The sequence below is a fragment of the Leucoraja erinacea genome, chromosome 37 (genome assembly GCF_028641065.1).
Source record: "Leucoraja erinacea ecotype New England chromosome 37, Leri_hhj_1, whole genome shotgun sequence".
Taxonomy (NCBI): Eukaryota; Metazoa; Chordata; class Chondrichthyes; order Rajiformes; family Rajidae; genus Leucoraja; species Leucoraja erinaceus.
The window spans coordinates 637,909-655,588 of NC_073413.1; the positions used below are offsets into that span (position 1 = coordinate 637,909).

Below are 17,680 nucleotides of genomic sequence, written 5' to 3' on the forward strand. Positions count from 1 at the left end.
GCTTCCCTTCGTACTTCATCTTTTCAGCCCGTATTGCCCGTTTTGTTTCCTTCTGTTGTCCTATGAACGTTTCCTAATCCTCTGGCATCCGGCTACTCTTTGCTGTGTTATACATCTTTTCTTTTAGTTTTATTCGATCTCTAACTTCTCTTGTTAGCCATGGTTGCATCCTAATCCCCTTAGAATCTTTCTTTCTTTTCGGAATTAAATGATCCTGTATCTTCCGGATTATGCCTGGAAATTCCTGCCATTGCTGTTCCACTGACATTCCTGATTTACGGCCCCGCTCCTGGTCTGAAAGTACAAGGTTGGAACCCCCACGGGCGATGGTGAGCCCCATGGCCATGAAGCCGCGCCAGGTGATGTACGGTCCCGGTCCGGGTCATTCCAACCCCGCGACACTGGCTGGAGAAGTCGCTACACGCACTAGGGACAGTTCTACATTTATACCAAAGCCAATTAACCTACAAACCTGTACGTCTTTGGAGTGTGGGAGGAAACCAAAGATCTGAGAGAAAAACCACGCGGTCACGGGGAGAACGTACAAACTCCGTACAGACAACCCCCGTAGTCGGGATCGAACCCGGATCTCCGACGCTGTAAGGCAGCAACTCTACTGCTGTACCACCATGCCTCCCTTAGCGATAAAGCTGTACTGCTTGTGGTAGCCTGTGGCTGGCGTGTTGACGATGGATTGCCCGTGTCGTTGTTTAGGTATCATCCTCGACCTATTGAACCTGAGGAGGTCGGGTGGGTTTGACACGTCTCGCTTCTACCGTGACATTGTGAGCCAGTCGGCGGGTGAGGATGGGGGCATGCAGTTCAAGGAATCGGCCAAACTGGATGACCTGCTTCGGAAAGTCTGGGCCAAGGACTACAAGAAAAGAACGGTCACCAGGTCAGCCATCATGGTCTGATGTTCCCCTGGCTCCTAAAGCGCCTGCACTTCCTGATACCCCTTCCTCTTTACGATGAACCGTGACAGACTTGTCTAAGATCATAAGTCTCTAGGAGCAGAATTAGGCTATTCGGCCCTTCGAGTCAACTCTGCATTAGTGGTTCTGTATCTGCCAGAGTTAAAGGCGATGGCTTCAGGGGGGGGGGTGGATTATAGTGAGCATGCGTCTTTCCTGTATCGTTATGTCAAACGGTTAAATGTCCGTTTCGCAGTTCCCTTCAAACATGCATGTCCTTCCTCCTCCCAAGAAGAACAAACACATAATTCATGTGATAGGAGCAGAATTAGGCCATTCAGCTCATTAATGCCCCTGTCCCACTTAGGAAACCTGAACGGAAACCTCTGGAGACTTTGCGCCCCACCCAAGGTTTCCGTGCGGCTCCCGGAGGTTTTTGTCAGTCTCCCTAATGGTCGAAAGTGGTTTCCGTTTCTTCTATGTTCCGACTAGTGTAGCTGGGACGAGTGTAGGTGGGACTAGTGGTGGGACTAGTGTAGGTGGGACTAGTGTAGCTGGGACTAGTGTAGCTGGGACTAGTGTAGGTGGGACTAGTGTAGCTGGGACTAGTGTAGGTAGGACTAGTGTAGGTGGGACTAGTGTAGCTGGGACTAGTGTAGGTGGGACTAGTGTAGGTGGGACTAGTGTAGGCGGGATTAGTGTAGGTGGGAATAATGTAGCCGATGTGGGCGTTGGATCGAAGGGCCTGTTTCCTTGATGTATCACACTATGACTCTGCTGTCAGTATTTTCAGCCCGACAGCATGAGGCAGTGCATGTTCCCCGTGTGTGATCCATGCCTCGGGCTCCCCGCTGCAGCAGCAGTTAGTGGCGATGCTGACGTGTGCTGTTCTCCCTTGTCTCAGGCTGAACCTGAAGCTGGGAGGAGGTGTGGAGCTGTCTGTCGGCGTGTACAACCTCATCCACAGTGCCAGAAAACCGGCTGCAGTCCGCCTCTATCGAGAGACCAACGAGCCCATCAAAACTAAAACCCGCTGGTTTAACGGTGAGACCGGCAGCCTGCTGCTGCCCAGTGACACCAAAAAGGCCCAGGTAATGAACCTACACTTCCTACATTGCTCACATGAGGCCAATCAGCCCTTTGAGTCTAGGCAGAGCCTCTAACTCCCATTAGACTTTCGAGATCCAGGCCCAACGTACACTAGCACTGTCCTATACACTAGGGATAATTTACAATTTACTGAAGCCAATTCATCAACAATGGGAGGTCAGACTGAGAGCCTCAGCTCCCTGTTCAGATGCCTGTGGTCCCATGCCACATTGAGCAAAGAACTGGAAGACGTTCTTGGTTAAAATAGAAAATGGTGGAGGCTCTGAGCAGGTTAGGTAGCATCTGTGGATTCCTGGTCTCACACCTGGGTCAACAACATTGCCTTTGTCCCATCCATGCTCCCCCACCTTCTCCACAATTTCAATCCCACTTGGTTTCTATCTTGTTTAAGAAGGAACTGCAGACGCTGGAAAATCGAAGGTGGACAAAAATGCTGGAGAAACTCAGCGGGTGAGGCAGCATCTATGGAGCGAAGAAAATAGGCAACGTTCCAGGCCGAGACCCTTCTTCAGTGATTTAAGGGTGGGCGGGGTGGGCGGAAGAAGGAAGTGGAGGAGCCAGAGGTCTGAGGGAGAGCTGAGAAGGGGAGGAGACAATAAGGACAAGCGAAAATTGGAGACGTCAATGTTCATGCCGCTGGGGTACAAACTGCCCAAGCGAAATATGAGGTGCTGTTCCTCCAATTTCCGGTGGTGCTCACTTTGGCCATGGAGGAGGCCCAGGACAGAAAGGTTGGATTCGGAATGGGAGGGGGAGTTGAAGTGCTGAGCCACTGGGAGATCAGATAGGTTATTGTGAACCGAGCGGAGGATTCTATCGCTGGTTTCTATCTTTCCCAGTTCTGACAAAGGGTTTATCAATTTGACATCTTTGGGATGTGGGAGGAAACCAGAGTCCTAAAGTGTGGACCGACCTCTCTCTCTCAAAACCTCTTGTCCCTTCAAGCTGTGGGGTTGAAAGCTACAGGTTGAAACCTCAACCTGCCCTGATGCTGCTCTAATGCAGCTCATCAAATGTTGCTGCATGGACAGGTATACGGAGAGGAATAGACACAAAGTGCTGGAGTAACTGAGGCAGCATGTCTGGAGGAAATGGATGGGTCGGGAACTTCTTCACGTTTCGAGGGATACAGACCAAACGCACAGCCTTGCTGTATGTCTAAGACTTATTTGGGATTGTTAGTGTGAGGCCACAGAGATTGAAGCCTGCTCTTGTGCTTTGGAACCCAGGTGTATGGACAAAGACAGATTGTTATGGAGAAGGAAGAAACTGAAGAGCTGAAGAGGTTTGATAATCCGAGCTTGGTCCTCATTGGCTTCAAACCATTGTCTCTGTTGAAGAAGCACCGTCACATCAGGCCCTCGCAGTTCATTTACCCGCAGGAGGAGTTCATAACAGGTAACCCACACCTCCAGTCACTGCCAGTTGTACAGGGCACTTGCTTTTACAAGGCTTTTGGATATGGAAAGATTCGGATTATGTGCAGGCATATACGTTGATGTGGGCATCATGGACGTTGCGGGCCGAAGGGCCTGTTCCTGTGCTGTACAGTTCTGTGTTTATCACCCGTTGCAGGTAGGGCCCCCACAAAGGCACAGTGGCGCAGCTGGTAGAGCTGCTGCCTCACAGCGCCAGAGACGCGGGTTCCATCCCATCTTTGTGGAGTCTGCAAGTTCTTCCTGTGGCCCCGTGGGTTTACTCCACATGTCACGAATATATAATGGTCATGCAGCATGGCCAAACTTGTCCAGGCTGACCAAGGTGCCCTAACTCCAGGTGCTCTGGTTTCCCCCCACATCCCATAGATATGCAGGTTTGTTGTCAGAGGTTCACTTGCACGTCTTCCAAACTCATCTACTGTATCCGTTGTTCAAGATGTGGACTCTTATACATCGGCGAAACCAAATGCAGACTGGCAATCGTTTCACTGAACACCTTTGCTCAGTCCGCCTGGACCAACCTGATCTCCCGGTTGCTAAACACTTTAATTCTCCTTCCCATTCCAACACTGAGCTTTCTGTCCTAGGCCTCCTCCATTGTCAGAGTGAGGATAAATGCAAATTGGAGGAACGGTATCAAATATTTCGCTTGGGCAGCTTATATACAGTGGCTTGCAAAAGTATTCATACCCCGTGAACTTTTCCACGTTTTGTCACGTTACAACCACAAACGTAAATGTATTTTATTGGGATTTTATGTGATAGACCAACACAAAGTGGCGCATAATTGTGAAATGGAAGGAAAATGATACATGGTTTTCAAATTTTTTTACAAATAAGAAACTGAAAAGTGTGGCGTGCAAAAGTATTCATCCCCCTTTACTCTGATAGCCCTAAATAAAATCCAGTGCAACCAATTGCCTTCAGAAGTCACATAATAGTAAGATTAAACGAGTACTTACCAGTACGAAGTTTGATCTGTATTTTATGAGGAGTTACGGTGAGGGATTAAGTGAAGAACCCAGCAGGTACTGCGCATGCGGCATACTTCGAAGCAGCGGTGTGAAATCACAGAATAGACACAATATTTGAAGTAAGATAGTAAAGATCACGAGACATCAGTTTACTAGTTCGATCTGTATAATGAGGGTGGGAGCGGCGGGCACTTAATCCCTCACCGTAACTCCTCATAAAATACAGATCAAACTTCGTACTGGTAAGTACTCGTTTAATCTTACTATTTTACTTCGGAGTCACGTGAGTGATTCCGTGAAGACTTCAAAGGTCTGTGATTTCAAACCGTGTAACAGTTTTTATTTCACTCACTGCCGAAGTTTATGAGGGAGGAAGTGTTATCGTAATCAACCAGTGGATCTGCTTTCAAAAGAAACAGAAAGGTATTTGTTAACAATAACAACATAAAAGAGCTCCTCTGAGCTTAAATTAATATTGCAGTTTGTAATATTCTCCTGCAATTAAATCAGGTTTATCAACGGTTTATAATAAAAAATGTTCTGAACGCGGTTCCCTTGACCATTCTGCTGAATTGAAAATGTGGTCAACCGGGATGTCCATTCGTTCAGCCGCTGATACCAATGCTGCCCTAGTGGAATGGGATTAAATGTATTATATCTATTCCGGCAGCTTTCGGTACCTGTTTGAGCCACCTTGGAGTGGTTTGGCTCGTACCCCGTCTTGGGTTACTGTGGTTGACCCATAGGCTTTCCTCTCCCTCTGAGATAGTGGGTTGTGTCTATATATAGTAGTAGATGGGTCACCACACTCAACCTGGACTCTGGTGGGTAGGCCCGGAATCCCACCAGTGAATCGGGCGTTCCTGGTCCATATAGCCATATAACGACTACAGCACGGAAAACACAGGCGATCTCGACCCTGCTAGTTCGTGCCGAATCCATATAGCTGCGAGTTAGATGTTACCAGACCTAAATATGAACTTGATGCGTCTGGGGTAATCACCATGTATCCAGTCTAGTTTATGGAGTGACCGGACTCTTTGAGCGTGTACGAGAGCCATAAGCATGAGCCTTTTTAAAAAAAACATAGATTAAGCAAGCTGAGGGATCTGGCTGGTGCCATTCTCTGAGGTATGTCAATATCACACCAATATCCCATACATGGGTATATACCTGGGTGTTTGGGGCTTATATTATAGTTGCCCTTCATAAGTTTACCTTCAGTGGATGGGATCCCATGCTCTGCTGACATGCTGTTTTAGATAAGCAGATAAGGCGCTCCATGCTGTATTTACGGCACTGTAACTCACCTTTAGTCATGGTGTAGATGTTCCAGGAACTCCAATGCGTCAATGGTTGAATAGTTCGTTGTCCCTGCGTCGTGGCAGTATTTTACCCATGTTAGCTTTTAGTGACTGTTCGCAGGGATGCCGACATGGTGGTAATGGTTCCTTTGGATAATCCCAGTCCCTGGTAAGGTCTATTCAAAACCTGCACCGAGGAGTTTGATGTTTCCCTGGCATGGGTGGCTTGTGCCTGATACTGGGTTGAATCAGCAACCATGGTCCACTAGGGAAATCCATAGGTGACTCGCCCACCGTGTCGTGATGAACTGGGAACCATGGCAGTGTTGGCCGGTCGGGCACGTTCAATATCTCGGAGACAGATCCCATCTGTATTGCGAAGTGCCCGACTGATGAGGCAGAAGGGAGGAAGGCAAAGCAGAAATTCCCCCTTCCAGCGTATAGGCATCTATCGCTGCTGCCTCTAATCTGGTTCCTAAGTCACATACATGGGTTACTGGTGATTCCGTCTTGTGCAACCAAATTGATATCTGGCTTTCAAACTGCTTAATAAATTTAGCAGATATTTTGGGTTATGACATCTATTCAATGTAATCATAAATTTTACCCCATGACATGGTGTCTCCCACTGTGTTCTAGCTTCCTAGGACATAGGCAGCTGATAGTTAAAATGTCTTTTGACACACTGCCAGATTTGTTTGACCAATTTGTTGCACAATAATGATTATTATGCTCCCCATATGGTTGATATAAGCCACCACCATAGTATTATCAATCCGTAACCACATATGTACGTGCTGCATTTGAAATGCATATGCTTTTTAGCCCAATAGGCGATCACCAATCCCAAGAAGTTGATGCCCGGTATGTGTAGTAACGATGTTTGTGACTTGGTCCACCTGTTACCTGTGCTGGATATGGAGTTTAGTTGCTCCCCAGCCTAAAGTACTGGCATTGGTTTTTAAAATAACCAAGTTGGGATTGGTGATGATAATAGGGCTGAAAACTATGCCAAATATATGTCTGCCCACCACCTTAATTGTGATATAGCTTCAGTGGGTACATTTATGATTTGATTATAGTGACCCAAGTATCTTGGCAAAGTAACAGTCATATGGACGGAATTATTATTGAAGCCCAGATAATCCTTGGTAGTTAACGCTTCAATTCTGGTATATCTGGGCGTGGGATAAACCTCAGCTTTAGGGAGCTGTTTCGTAGCTAGAACTGCTCCACAGCTAATTCCTTTGTTTCCCCTAATATGAGGATATCATCCAATATGTGCCATGATTATGCTTGTTTTCTTAATATTTTCATGGCCATTTATAATAGTTTAGGGCTGAGGTTTAGACCATATGAAATGCTATATGCTCCCATGGTTGCCCTAACCGGGATATCCATGATCCAGGTAAATATATTTAGGTATCTATAATGATCCTAGTGTATGGGTATAAGATAGTTAGCATCTTCCATATCAATGCTCCCCATAGGTATCCTATGGAGATCAGATGTCTGGCAGTGACAAAACCCCGTCTCCATCTTAAAGTGGATATACTCAACAGATTTATTTAGTGATATTAGATCAATGATGATGCTACATTCACCATCTTTTATAGTTTTGGTGAATATATTCGATACAAATTCCAATGGTTCATTTTTACTCCCAAGATCCGTTTAGTAATGAGCCTTTTTAGTTCAGCTTGCCTTCTCACTTCTCTTTTCCCTTTGGGCGCATTGCTGAACTGGCGGTAATATGCCCAATTTGAATTCGTTTTTATCCTCTAATACTGTTGAGTATATTTTAGTTATTTGTGACAGCATCCCATGCTTTATCCACAAGTGTAAATGCCCCCCCCCCCCATGCAGTTAGTAGAACACCCTTGTTTTAGTGTAAACTGGGAGGAACCAGACTACCTACCTCCATGCTTGTTGTTTTTCATGAAGGCGTAGTTTGCTGGTATGCTGGTGCTGTCGGTGGGGCGGCGCATCTTCCCACGGCTCCGCTCTGAGCCCCGTCTAAAAAGAACTATGGGGGATGTGAAGCGGTCACCAGGCTTTCACCAGTCCTTGTTTGATATCGCTGGTGGATGCCGAGGGGTGCTGCCAGCTGGGTGTTGGATGCGATGTCCTGCTCGTCCCATAGCCTGCCTTCATGAGGCGCACAGGTTGGCTGCCTCTCTTCCCGCAGCAGTGGTTTGCATAGCCCCATATATTCGGGGTTGCGGGCAGGTCTATATGCACTATTGTTCAGTCGAGTATCCCAAATATGGGAACATCTTAGGCGTCAGCACCCTGGTAGTGCAAAGGGATAGTCCTTATCCTGGGAGAATATAATCCGTGGAAAAGGCGGCATTGTGGTAACATCTTGACCTTCTGTAGAATTCGCTGCTTGTCTGCGAGTCTACTAGACCCAGCTGCCTGCGGATTTGCCTCTGGAAAGGCCTGCTCCTGCAGGGCTTTTGTTGGGAAGATGGTCGCGTGGAGGAGCCATGTAGTGGCCCACGACACCCAGTAGCTCTTCCTGATCCTGCTCCCCTGGCATACTGCTGTTCTCGTCCGCCTGCCCAGCGTTTAAGCCAGCCCAGCCCTGGCCTCCTTAGCTAGCCTCTAAAAAGGGAGCAAAAGGGGTGCGCTAAATTGGAGGAGGCATAGCTCAAACTCCGCTGTTGCATCAATCCCTCGACAAGGGAGATGGCTAGTGCAATAGCACTGGGGTAAGAGTCAGCTCCCTTGGCATTCAGCCAGTGCCCCTTTTCTCCTGGAGGTAAATTCCATGACCTCCTCTGGCTTGGGGAGACAGATACTCTTATTCTTGCTGTCTTCAACCTGTGCCAGTTTTGGAAGTTGGCTCCTGTAGAACCTGTAAATTGGTAAGATTTTCCCCTTACCTGCATGTAGAGGCTGCCTGCCGTATTCCAGGCGGCATTGTGGCGGTTCCCGGGCGGTGATTCTCCTAGTCAGGAGTCTGCAGGGCTGCCGGTCGGGTTTTTAAAACTTTGCGCTGGTCCGCTGCTGTTTACCAAACAGCTGTTCAGCGGACCGGTATAGCGCAGCACCCTGCAGCGGTCCGCAGCGTTTGCGGTCCGGGTAGCGCTTTTTCCCCCGTCCACTGTCGGCTCCACGCTGGAGTCGAAACGGGGCCGCTCACCATGCCTCTCTACTTTGCTCCCCCTGGAGCAAAAACCACAAGGCCCGATTAAGGTAAGTACTTACCTCTCGTCCTTGGATGCGGGAGCTAGCCCGACTCCCGCTGGCCGCGTTCTGCACAGCTGCGTAATGCCGCATGCGCAGTACCTGCTGGGTTCTTCACGGAATCACTCACGTGACTCCGAAGTAAAATTAGTAAATAGAGTCCACTTGTGTGTAATCTAATCTCAGTATAAATACAGCTGTTCTGTGAAGGCCTCAGAGGTTTGTTAGAGAACATTAGTGAACAAACAGCATCATTAAGCCCAAGGAACACACCAGACAGGTCAAGGATAAAGTTGTGGAGAAGTTTAAAGCAGGGTTAGGTTATAAAAAAATATCCCAAGCTTTGAACATCTCACGGAGCACTGTTCAATCCATCATCCGAAAATGGAAAGAGTATGGCACAACTGCAAACCTACCAAGACATGGCCGTCCACCTAAACTGACAGGCCGGGCAAGGAGAGCATTGATCAGAGAAGCAGCCAAGAGGCCCATGGTAACTCTGGAGGAGCTGCAGAGATCCACAGCTCAGGTGGGAGAATCTGTCCACAGGACAACTATTAGTCGTGCACTCCACAAATCGGGCCTTTATGGAAGAGTGGCAAGAAGAAAGCCATTGTTGAAAAAAAGCCATAAGAAGTCCCGTTTGCAGTTTGCCACAAGCCATGTGGGGGACACAGCAAACATGTGGAGGAAGGTGCTCTGGTCAGATGAGACCAAAATTGAAGTTTTTGGCCTAAATGCAAAACGCTATGTGTGGCGGAAAACTAACACTGCACATCACCCTGAACACACCATCCCCACTGTGAAACATGGTGGTGGCAGCATCATGCTGTGGGGATGCTTTTCTTCAGCAGGGACAGGGAAGCTGGTCAGAGTTGATGGGAAGATGGATGGAGCCAAATACAGGGTAATCTTGGAAGAAAACCTGTTAGAGTCTGCAAAAGACTTGAGACTGGGGCGGAGGTTCATCTTCCAGCAGGACAACGACCCTAAACAACCAGTCCGAGCTACAATGGAATGGTTTAGATCAAAGTATATTCATGTGTTAGAATGGCCCAGTCAAAGTCCAGACCTAAATCCAATTGAGAATCTCTGAATCTTGAAAATTACTGTTCACAGACGCTCTCCATCCAATCTGACTGAGCTTGAGTTATTTTGCAAAGAAGAATGGGCAAAAATTTCAGTCTCTAGATGTGCAAAGCTGGTAGAGACATACCCCCAACAGACTTGCAGCTGTAATCACAGCGAAAGGTGGTTCTACAAAGTATTGACTCAGGGGGGCTGAATACTTTTGCACGCCACACTTTTCAGTTTTTTATTTGTAAAAAAATTGGAAAACCATGTATCATTTTCCTTCCACTTCACAATTATGCACCACTTTGTGTTGGTCTATCACATAAAATCCCAATAAAATACATTTACGCTTGTGATTGTAACGTGACAAAATGTGGAAAAGTTCAAGGGGTATGAATACTTTTGCAAGCAACTGTATGTGATGTTGATTTCTCTAACTTCAAGTAACCCCGGCATTCCCTCTCTCTCCATCCCTCCCCCACCCACGTCACACCAGCTTTCATTCTCACCTAGCTACAGCTAACAATGGCCTGTTTCCTTTATCATTGTTATTTTTTTGCAAATCTTTCATTAATTTGTTCTATATCACTCTAAATCATCGTCTTTATCTCTTGTTTCCCTTTCCCATGAATTTCAGTCTGATGAAGGGTCTCGATCCGAAACGTCACCCATTCCCTCTATCCAGAGATGTTGCCTGCCCCGCTGAGTTACTCCAGCATTGTGTGTCTATCTTTGGTTTAAGCCAGCATCTGCAGTTCCTTCCTACTCATCCTAAAAGTCTTGACAGAGTGGATGTGGAGAGGACGATTCCTCTTGTGGGGAAAACCAAGAAATGTCAGAGATGAGGAAAAATATCTCAAAGTATCTTGAGTCTTTTGAATTCTCTTTGTCAATGGTTAGTGTTTTGATTCATTTTAAGAAATAAACGAGTATTCGATAAGGAAAGGAGTGAAATATTAATGGAAGATGTGGTTCCCATAGTCAGCTGTGGAGGCAAAATCATTGGGTATTTCTAAAGCAGATTCATTGATAGTATGGGTATCAGGGATTATGGGGAGAAGGCAGGAGAATGGGGTTAGGAGAGAGAGACAGATCAGCCATGATTGAATGGCGGCATAGACATGATGGGCCGAATGGCCTAATTCTACCCTTATCACTTTGATAGGTTCTTGATTAATACGGACGTTGGGTTATGGAGGGAAGGCAGGAGAATGGGGTTGAGAGGGCAAAATACATCAGCCACCAAAACAAGACTGAGCATTCCCTTTTTGTGTGCCTTGCCCCTCATGGTCTTGTACACCTCAATAAAGTCACCCCTCAGTCTCTCACCCGCCAATGAAAAAAAGGCCCAGCCCATCCAACTTCTTCCTATAACTAACGTCTGCGAGTGCAGGTAATAGAAACATAGAAACATAGAAATTAGGTGCAGGAGTAGGCCATTCGGCCCTTCGAGCCTGCACCGCCATTCAATATGATCATGGCTGATCATCCAACTCAGTATCCCGTACCTGCCTTCTCTCCATACCCTCTGATCCCCTTGGCCACAAAGGGCCACATCTAACTCCCTCTTAAATATAGCCAATGAACTGGCCTCAACTACCCTCTGTGGCAGAGAGTTCCAGAGAGATTCACCACTCTCTGTGTGAAAAAAAGTTCTCCTCATCTCGGTTTTAAAGGATTTCCCCCTTATCCTTAAGCTGTGACCCCTTGTCCTGGACTCCCCCAACATCGGGAACAATCTTCCTGCATCTAGCCTGTCCAACCCCTTAAGAATTTTGTAAGTTTCTATAAGATCCCCTCTCAATCTCCTAAATTCTAGAGAGTATAAACCAAGTCTATCCAGTATATCATAGATAGACACAAAAATCTGGAGTAACTCAGCGGGACAGGGAGCATCTCTGGAGAGAAGGAATGGGTGACGTTTCAGGTCGAGAATATGGGAACTGAGAAGCTGGTAAAGTTACTGTGGTGCTACATTGACCATCCAGCACATGATTGCGTACAACGAGCTTCCCAGCACTCAGGATATTGGCCTTGATTGATGATATATTATCACATGTGGCATGTCACAGTGAGATTCTTTGTGTTACATACACATAGTATGCAAAGAGTCGCCACATATAGGATGGCGGCAAAGTTACGCCCCCAATACGTCTGAGAGAATGGAGCAGCCGGGCTTGTACACTCTGGAGTTTAGAAGGATGAGAGGGCATCTCATTGAAACATATAAGATTGTTAAGGGCTTGGACACGCTGGAGGCAGGAAACATGTTCCCGATGTTGGGGGAGACCAGAACCAGGGGCCACAGTTTAAGAATAAGGAGTAAGCCATTTAGAATGGAGACGAGGAAACACTTTTTCTCACAGAGAGTGGTGAGCCTGTGTAATTCTCTGCCTCAGAGGGTGGTGGAGGCAGATTCTCTGGATGTTTTCAAGAGAGAGCTAGATAGGGCTCTTAAAAATAGGGGATATTATGAAATATTTGATATTTTTTCAAAATTGATCAAAATAAAACTGGTACCAAAACCAGAATGGATTATCTTCGGAATATCGGAAGGTAACCCTGAATTAAACGTGTTTCAGAAGAATTTATTTAATTACGGGCTAATAATGGGAAAAAAGCTTATACTTAAATTCTGGAAAAATGCGCCGACACCAACAATAAAAATGTGGATATCAAATATGTTTGAAACATTACATCTGGAAGAGATGAGATTCCTCCTAGCCGGTAAAGCAGACCAATTCCAAAAGACGTGGTCTATTACAAGTATGAGGTGCAATAGTCAGGACCTGGTAACGGGAGGTAAAACAACAAAAACAGACTTGGTTGGTAGTCCCCTTTCTGCGGAGTTTAATGTTATAATAGAGCGATTGTTTCTATTTTCTCTTTCTTTCTTTTCTAGGGTCTATTTTCTCACTTTACTTCCTTCTCTAACTTCTTTCCTAAGGGGCTTTCTTTTCCCAACACTCTTGCACTTCACGACTCTCTTGCACTTTCTTTACTTTCCTTACTTCTACCTTTTTCTTAAAGCTCAAAAAAAATGAAGCGGTACAAAAAATGTATTAAGATATATGTGTTGTGTAGGATTGTAATTTACCGTACTTCTAATAAAAATAAAATAAAAAAAATAAAAATAAAAAAAATAAAAATAAAAATAGGGGATATGGGGAGAATGCAGGAACGGGGTACTGATTGGGGATGATCAGCCATGATCACATTGAATGGAGGTGCTGGCTCGAAGGGCCGAATGGCCTACTCCTGCACCTATTGTCTATTGTCAATAGTCCTTCTTTGTTCTCTCAGCCCCCCCCCCCCACCCACTTTGATCTCAGCGGTGGATCCTTCGACCCACACGTAGCCCGTCCGACCTTTATAACCTTAGTTCAGCGACCACTGGTCCTCCCGCAGCTCACCGCTGACTCTCCAGGGTCCTAGTGCCCGGCTCTTGGTTCATCTGATTTTTGCCTGTGCTCGTATCGCCAACAGGAAGTACGACTCTATTCAGCGCGTTGCTGACCAAGTGCCTGGAGAAAAACGTGTACGCCATTTGTCGGTACACCCCGCGGCGGAACACGCCGCCTCGGTTCGTGGCCATGGTCCCGCAGCAGGAGCAGCTGGACGACCAGGAGATGCAGACCATGCCTTCAGGTTAGTGACTCTGCGACTGCTGACTGACCGACGGAGTCCACTCGACAACCAATGCTCAATGGTACTTTGTAGCAAGGAACTGCAGATGCTGGTTTAAACCGAAGATAGACACAAAACGCTGGAGTAACCCAACAAACAGCAAACGATGGCCTGTTCCCTTTTTCATCATTACTTTTTTGCATATCTTTCATTCATTGTTCTTTACTACATCATTGTCTATATCTCTCGTTTCCCTTTTCCCTGACCAGTCCGAAGAATGGTCTCGACCCGAAACGTCACCCATTCCTTTTCTCCAGAGAAGCTGCCTGTCCCGCTGAGTTACTCCAGCATTTTGTGTCCATCTTCGATGGTACTTTATTTTGACAAGTGCCTAGCTACAGTCAAATGCCTTTTATGCATTTGGTTCAGTAAAAATTTTACCATACATTGCCGTTATCATATTTAAGTACAAGGGTGTCGGAAGAGTTCAGTTTAGTTTATTGTCACGTGTACTGAGGTACAGTGAAAAGCCTTTGCTGTGTGCTAACCAGTCAGCAGAAAGACAATACATAATTACAATCGAGCCAGTGTATAAGGGAATAACTAAGCTTTGGGCTTCACACCATACGCACTGCTTTACAATTACAGATAAAACAACTTGCATTGTTAAAATGCCATTCACATCCTGAGGGGCAACTCCAGATGCTTTACTTCCTGTAACATGCTTTCATGTGTACTCTATTCTTTAGTCAGAGGGTGGTGAATCTGTGGAATTCATTGCCGCAGAGGGCTGTGGAGGCCAAGTCAGTGGATATTTTTTAGGCAGAGACAGACAAATTTGTGATTAGAACGGGTGTCAAGTCTTATGGGGAGAAGGTAGGAGAGTGCCTTGTACATCGGTCACTGAAAGTTGGCGTGCAGGTACAGCAGGCAATGAAGAAAGCTAATGGAATGTTGGCCTTCATAACAAGAGGATTTCAGTATAGGAGTAAAGAGGTTCTTCTGCAGTGGTATAGAGCTCTGGTGAGATCACATCTGGAGTATTGTGTACAGTTTTGGTCTCCTAATTTGAGGAAGGACATCCTTGTGATTGAGGCAGTGCAGCGTAGGTTCACGAGATTGATCCCTGGGATGGCGGGACTGTCATATGAGGAAAGATTGAAAAGACTAGGCTTGTATTCACTGGAGTTTAGAAGAATGCGGGGGGAAACTTATAGAAACATAGAAAATTATAAAAGGACTGGACAAGCTAGATGCAGGAAAAATGTTCCCAATGTTGGGCGAGTCCAGAACCAGGGGCCACACTTAGAATAAAGGGGAGGTCATTTAAGACTGAGGTGAGAAAAAACTTTTTCACCCAGAGAGTTGTGAATTTATGGAATTCCCTGCCACAGAGGGCAGTGGAGGCCAAGTCACTGGATGGATTTAAGAGAGAGTTGGATAGAGTTCTAGAGGCTAGTGGAGTCAAGGGATATGGGGAGAAGGCAGGCACGGGTTATTGATAGGGGACGATCAGCCATGATCACAATGAATGGCGGTGCTGGCTCGAAGGGCCGAATGGCCTCCTGCACCTATTTTCTATGTTCTATGTAGTGGGATTAGGAGGCAGAGATCAGCCATGATTGAACGTCGGAGTGGACTCGACGGGCCAAATGGCCTATTTCTACTCCTTGAACTAGTGGACTCCGAGTATTGAAGGAATGCAGTAATTATGCACTAAGGAAGCTCCCTCAAACAACCATGGGATGGTGAAGGAGTTATTTGTGTTTTTTTCCCGGTGATGTTGAATTAGGAATAAATATGGTCCAAATCACAGGAGAGGACACTACTGAATGGTGCCCTGTTTGTCTCTGATGATGTCCATTGTAGCTTCTCCATTACAGATGTCCCCACTGATTTAAGTGGAGATATTTTCAGTGGAGGCGTATCGGTGGCCACCCACCCCAAAGGCCTGTGATACCCCTTGTTGGGGGCAATTTAGTGTTTCAGCTGCACCATGTCTGGCTTCATGTTGGCCCAGTTGCCCGCTTAATTACGGCTCGGATAGGGACAGACACATGGAACATCTCGTAGAGCAGTGGTGAGTTTCTCAAGCGTCGCTTTATTCAAGGCTTTAACAGTACTTTAAAAAAATAATCAAATAAACTTTATTCAGGATAAAAAATATGTACAAAACAAGAATTGCAAAATTTCTCCAACATTATCCGCGACTATACATACATTTGTTAACGTTATATTTGGTAGTGTTCCCAAGAACCATCATTTTACCCCATGTCCAGCAGCGGAAGGACCCTAGACTGTGGTCCTCCCCCACCGAGCCTTGGCGTTGTCTGCACCGAGCTTCAGTGAGTCCCTCAGCACGTACTCCTGCAGTCCGCAGCGGGCCAGTCGGCAACATTTCCCGACGGACATCTCGCTCCGCTGGGTGGTCAACAACGCTCGGGCAGACCGAGTTGCTGACCTTCCAGCAGCACTCGATGTCTGTCTCTGACAGTACACACTGGGAAACATTCTGAGAGAACCCAAAGTGTTCCAAAGATTCACAGCACCTACAGCATTTTATAGTACCACAACACATGCTTACATGTAGATTTTACACCTTTGAAACAATTTACCATTGACCAACGTTTAACCTCATTGGTAAACAATTCCCCCATTTACCTAACAAATGGGTGCAATAGAGGACACATATCATCCACCCATTCCACCATTGACCAATATGTGTAGGAAGGAACTACAGATGCTAGTTTACATCGAAGATGGGCACAAAAAGCTCGAGTGACTCAACGGGTCAGGCAACGTCTCTGGAGAAAAGGAATGGGTAACGTTTTGGGTCGTCTTAAGAAGGCTCCCGACCTGAAACGTCACCTATCCCTTTTCTCCAGAGATGCTGCCTGACCTGCCCAGCCACTCAAGCTTATTGTGTCTGTCTTCAACATTGAAAAATGTTCAACATCCTGTTTCCTGTCAATTCCTCTATTTGCCCAACAAAAGGGCACTTTTTCCTGTTACATGTGGAATTTACACCTAACACCCAGTCTGAAGCAAAGATCCTACAGCGAGCAAGATGGTCCACTCGACGGAAAAGACGTAGTACGGTCATGGGCAGATCCATGGGTAATCTTCGGCCCCATTCCCGTAACTGGCTTCCGTCTCCGCTCCAAAGATCCCGTAGCGGAGCAAAGATACTAGTGCGGAGACGGAAGCCGGTTACGGAAACATCCTCGTCAAAATAAAAGTTCTTTGGTAAAAATCTTCTCCTCATTTTCAGAATTATAATTTATTAACACAAACTGTTCCCCCACAACGTTGATTACACTGCGGGTCGGGTCGGGTCGGGTTACTAAAATGGATGATAAAAAGACCCACGTTCCGTTCCGTTGCGTACTACACGTCAGCCCATTGCATTTAGCAGGAGTGGTCTATCTTGCTCCGCTATAGGATCTTTGGTCTGAAGAAAGGTCTTGACCCGAAACATCGCCCATACCTTCTCTCCAGAGTTGCTGCCTGTCCCGCTGAGTTACTCCAGCTTTGTGTGTCTATCTTCGGTTAAACTAGCATCTGTGGTTCCTTCCTACACATCGATGCATCGCCTTGCTCAACATCCCCACTGCCCCCCTCTCCATGCTGCCATCACCCCCCTCATCCTGCCTTCCCAGCACATCAGCTCCCGGGCTAAACACACCACAATCTTTTTCAGAAATCCCCACACACCACTGACAATGTGGTTAGCGGTTTATGGGAAGAGTGTATTCGGGGAGTCAGTCGCCTTAAAAATACTCAATGACATGGCTTCCACAGCCGTCTGGCGAAGGATTCCACAGATTCATCACCCTCTGACTACAAAAAATTCCTCCTCATCTCCTTTCTAAAGGTACGTCCTTTTATTCTATGCCCACTAGTGGAAACAAAGCCTGGAAGGATATGGATCTTGTTTCGTGTCCATCTTCCCTGCTTCAAATGTTGACATCGCTGTCATCGTCTGTCCTGAAAAGGACACAAGCTTCCAGCGACAATCAGTGGGAGCCATCACTTGTTGCAATAGA

General features: G+C 46.5%; 1 protein-coding gene across 3 annotated transcripts in view; it reads left to right on the forward strand.

Moving 5' to 3' along the window:
• Positions 1 to 17,680, forward strand: part of xrcc6 (X-ray repair complementing defective repair in Chinese hamster cells 6) — a 35,676-nt gene that overhangs the window by 12,216 nt on the left and 5,780 nt on the right. For all 3 annotated transcript variants that reach the window (XM_055662979.1, XM_055662981.1, XM_055662980.1), the window contains exons 6-9: positions 715 to 898; positions 1,819 to 2,005; positions 3,254 to 3,422; positions 13,494 to 13,655. In XM_055662979.1, the coding sequence (XP_055518954.1) occupies positions 715 to 898; positions 1,819 to 2,005; positions 3,254 to 3,422; positions 13,494 to 13,655 (702 nt within the window). The remainder of the gene's footprint in view (positions 1 to 714; positions 899 to 1,818; positions 2,006 to 3,253; positions 3,423 to 13,493; positions 13,656 to 17,680) is intronic.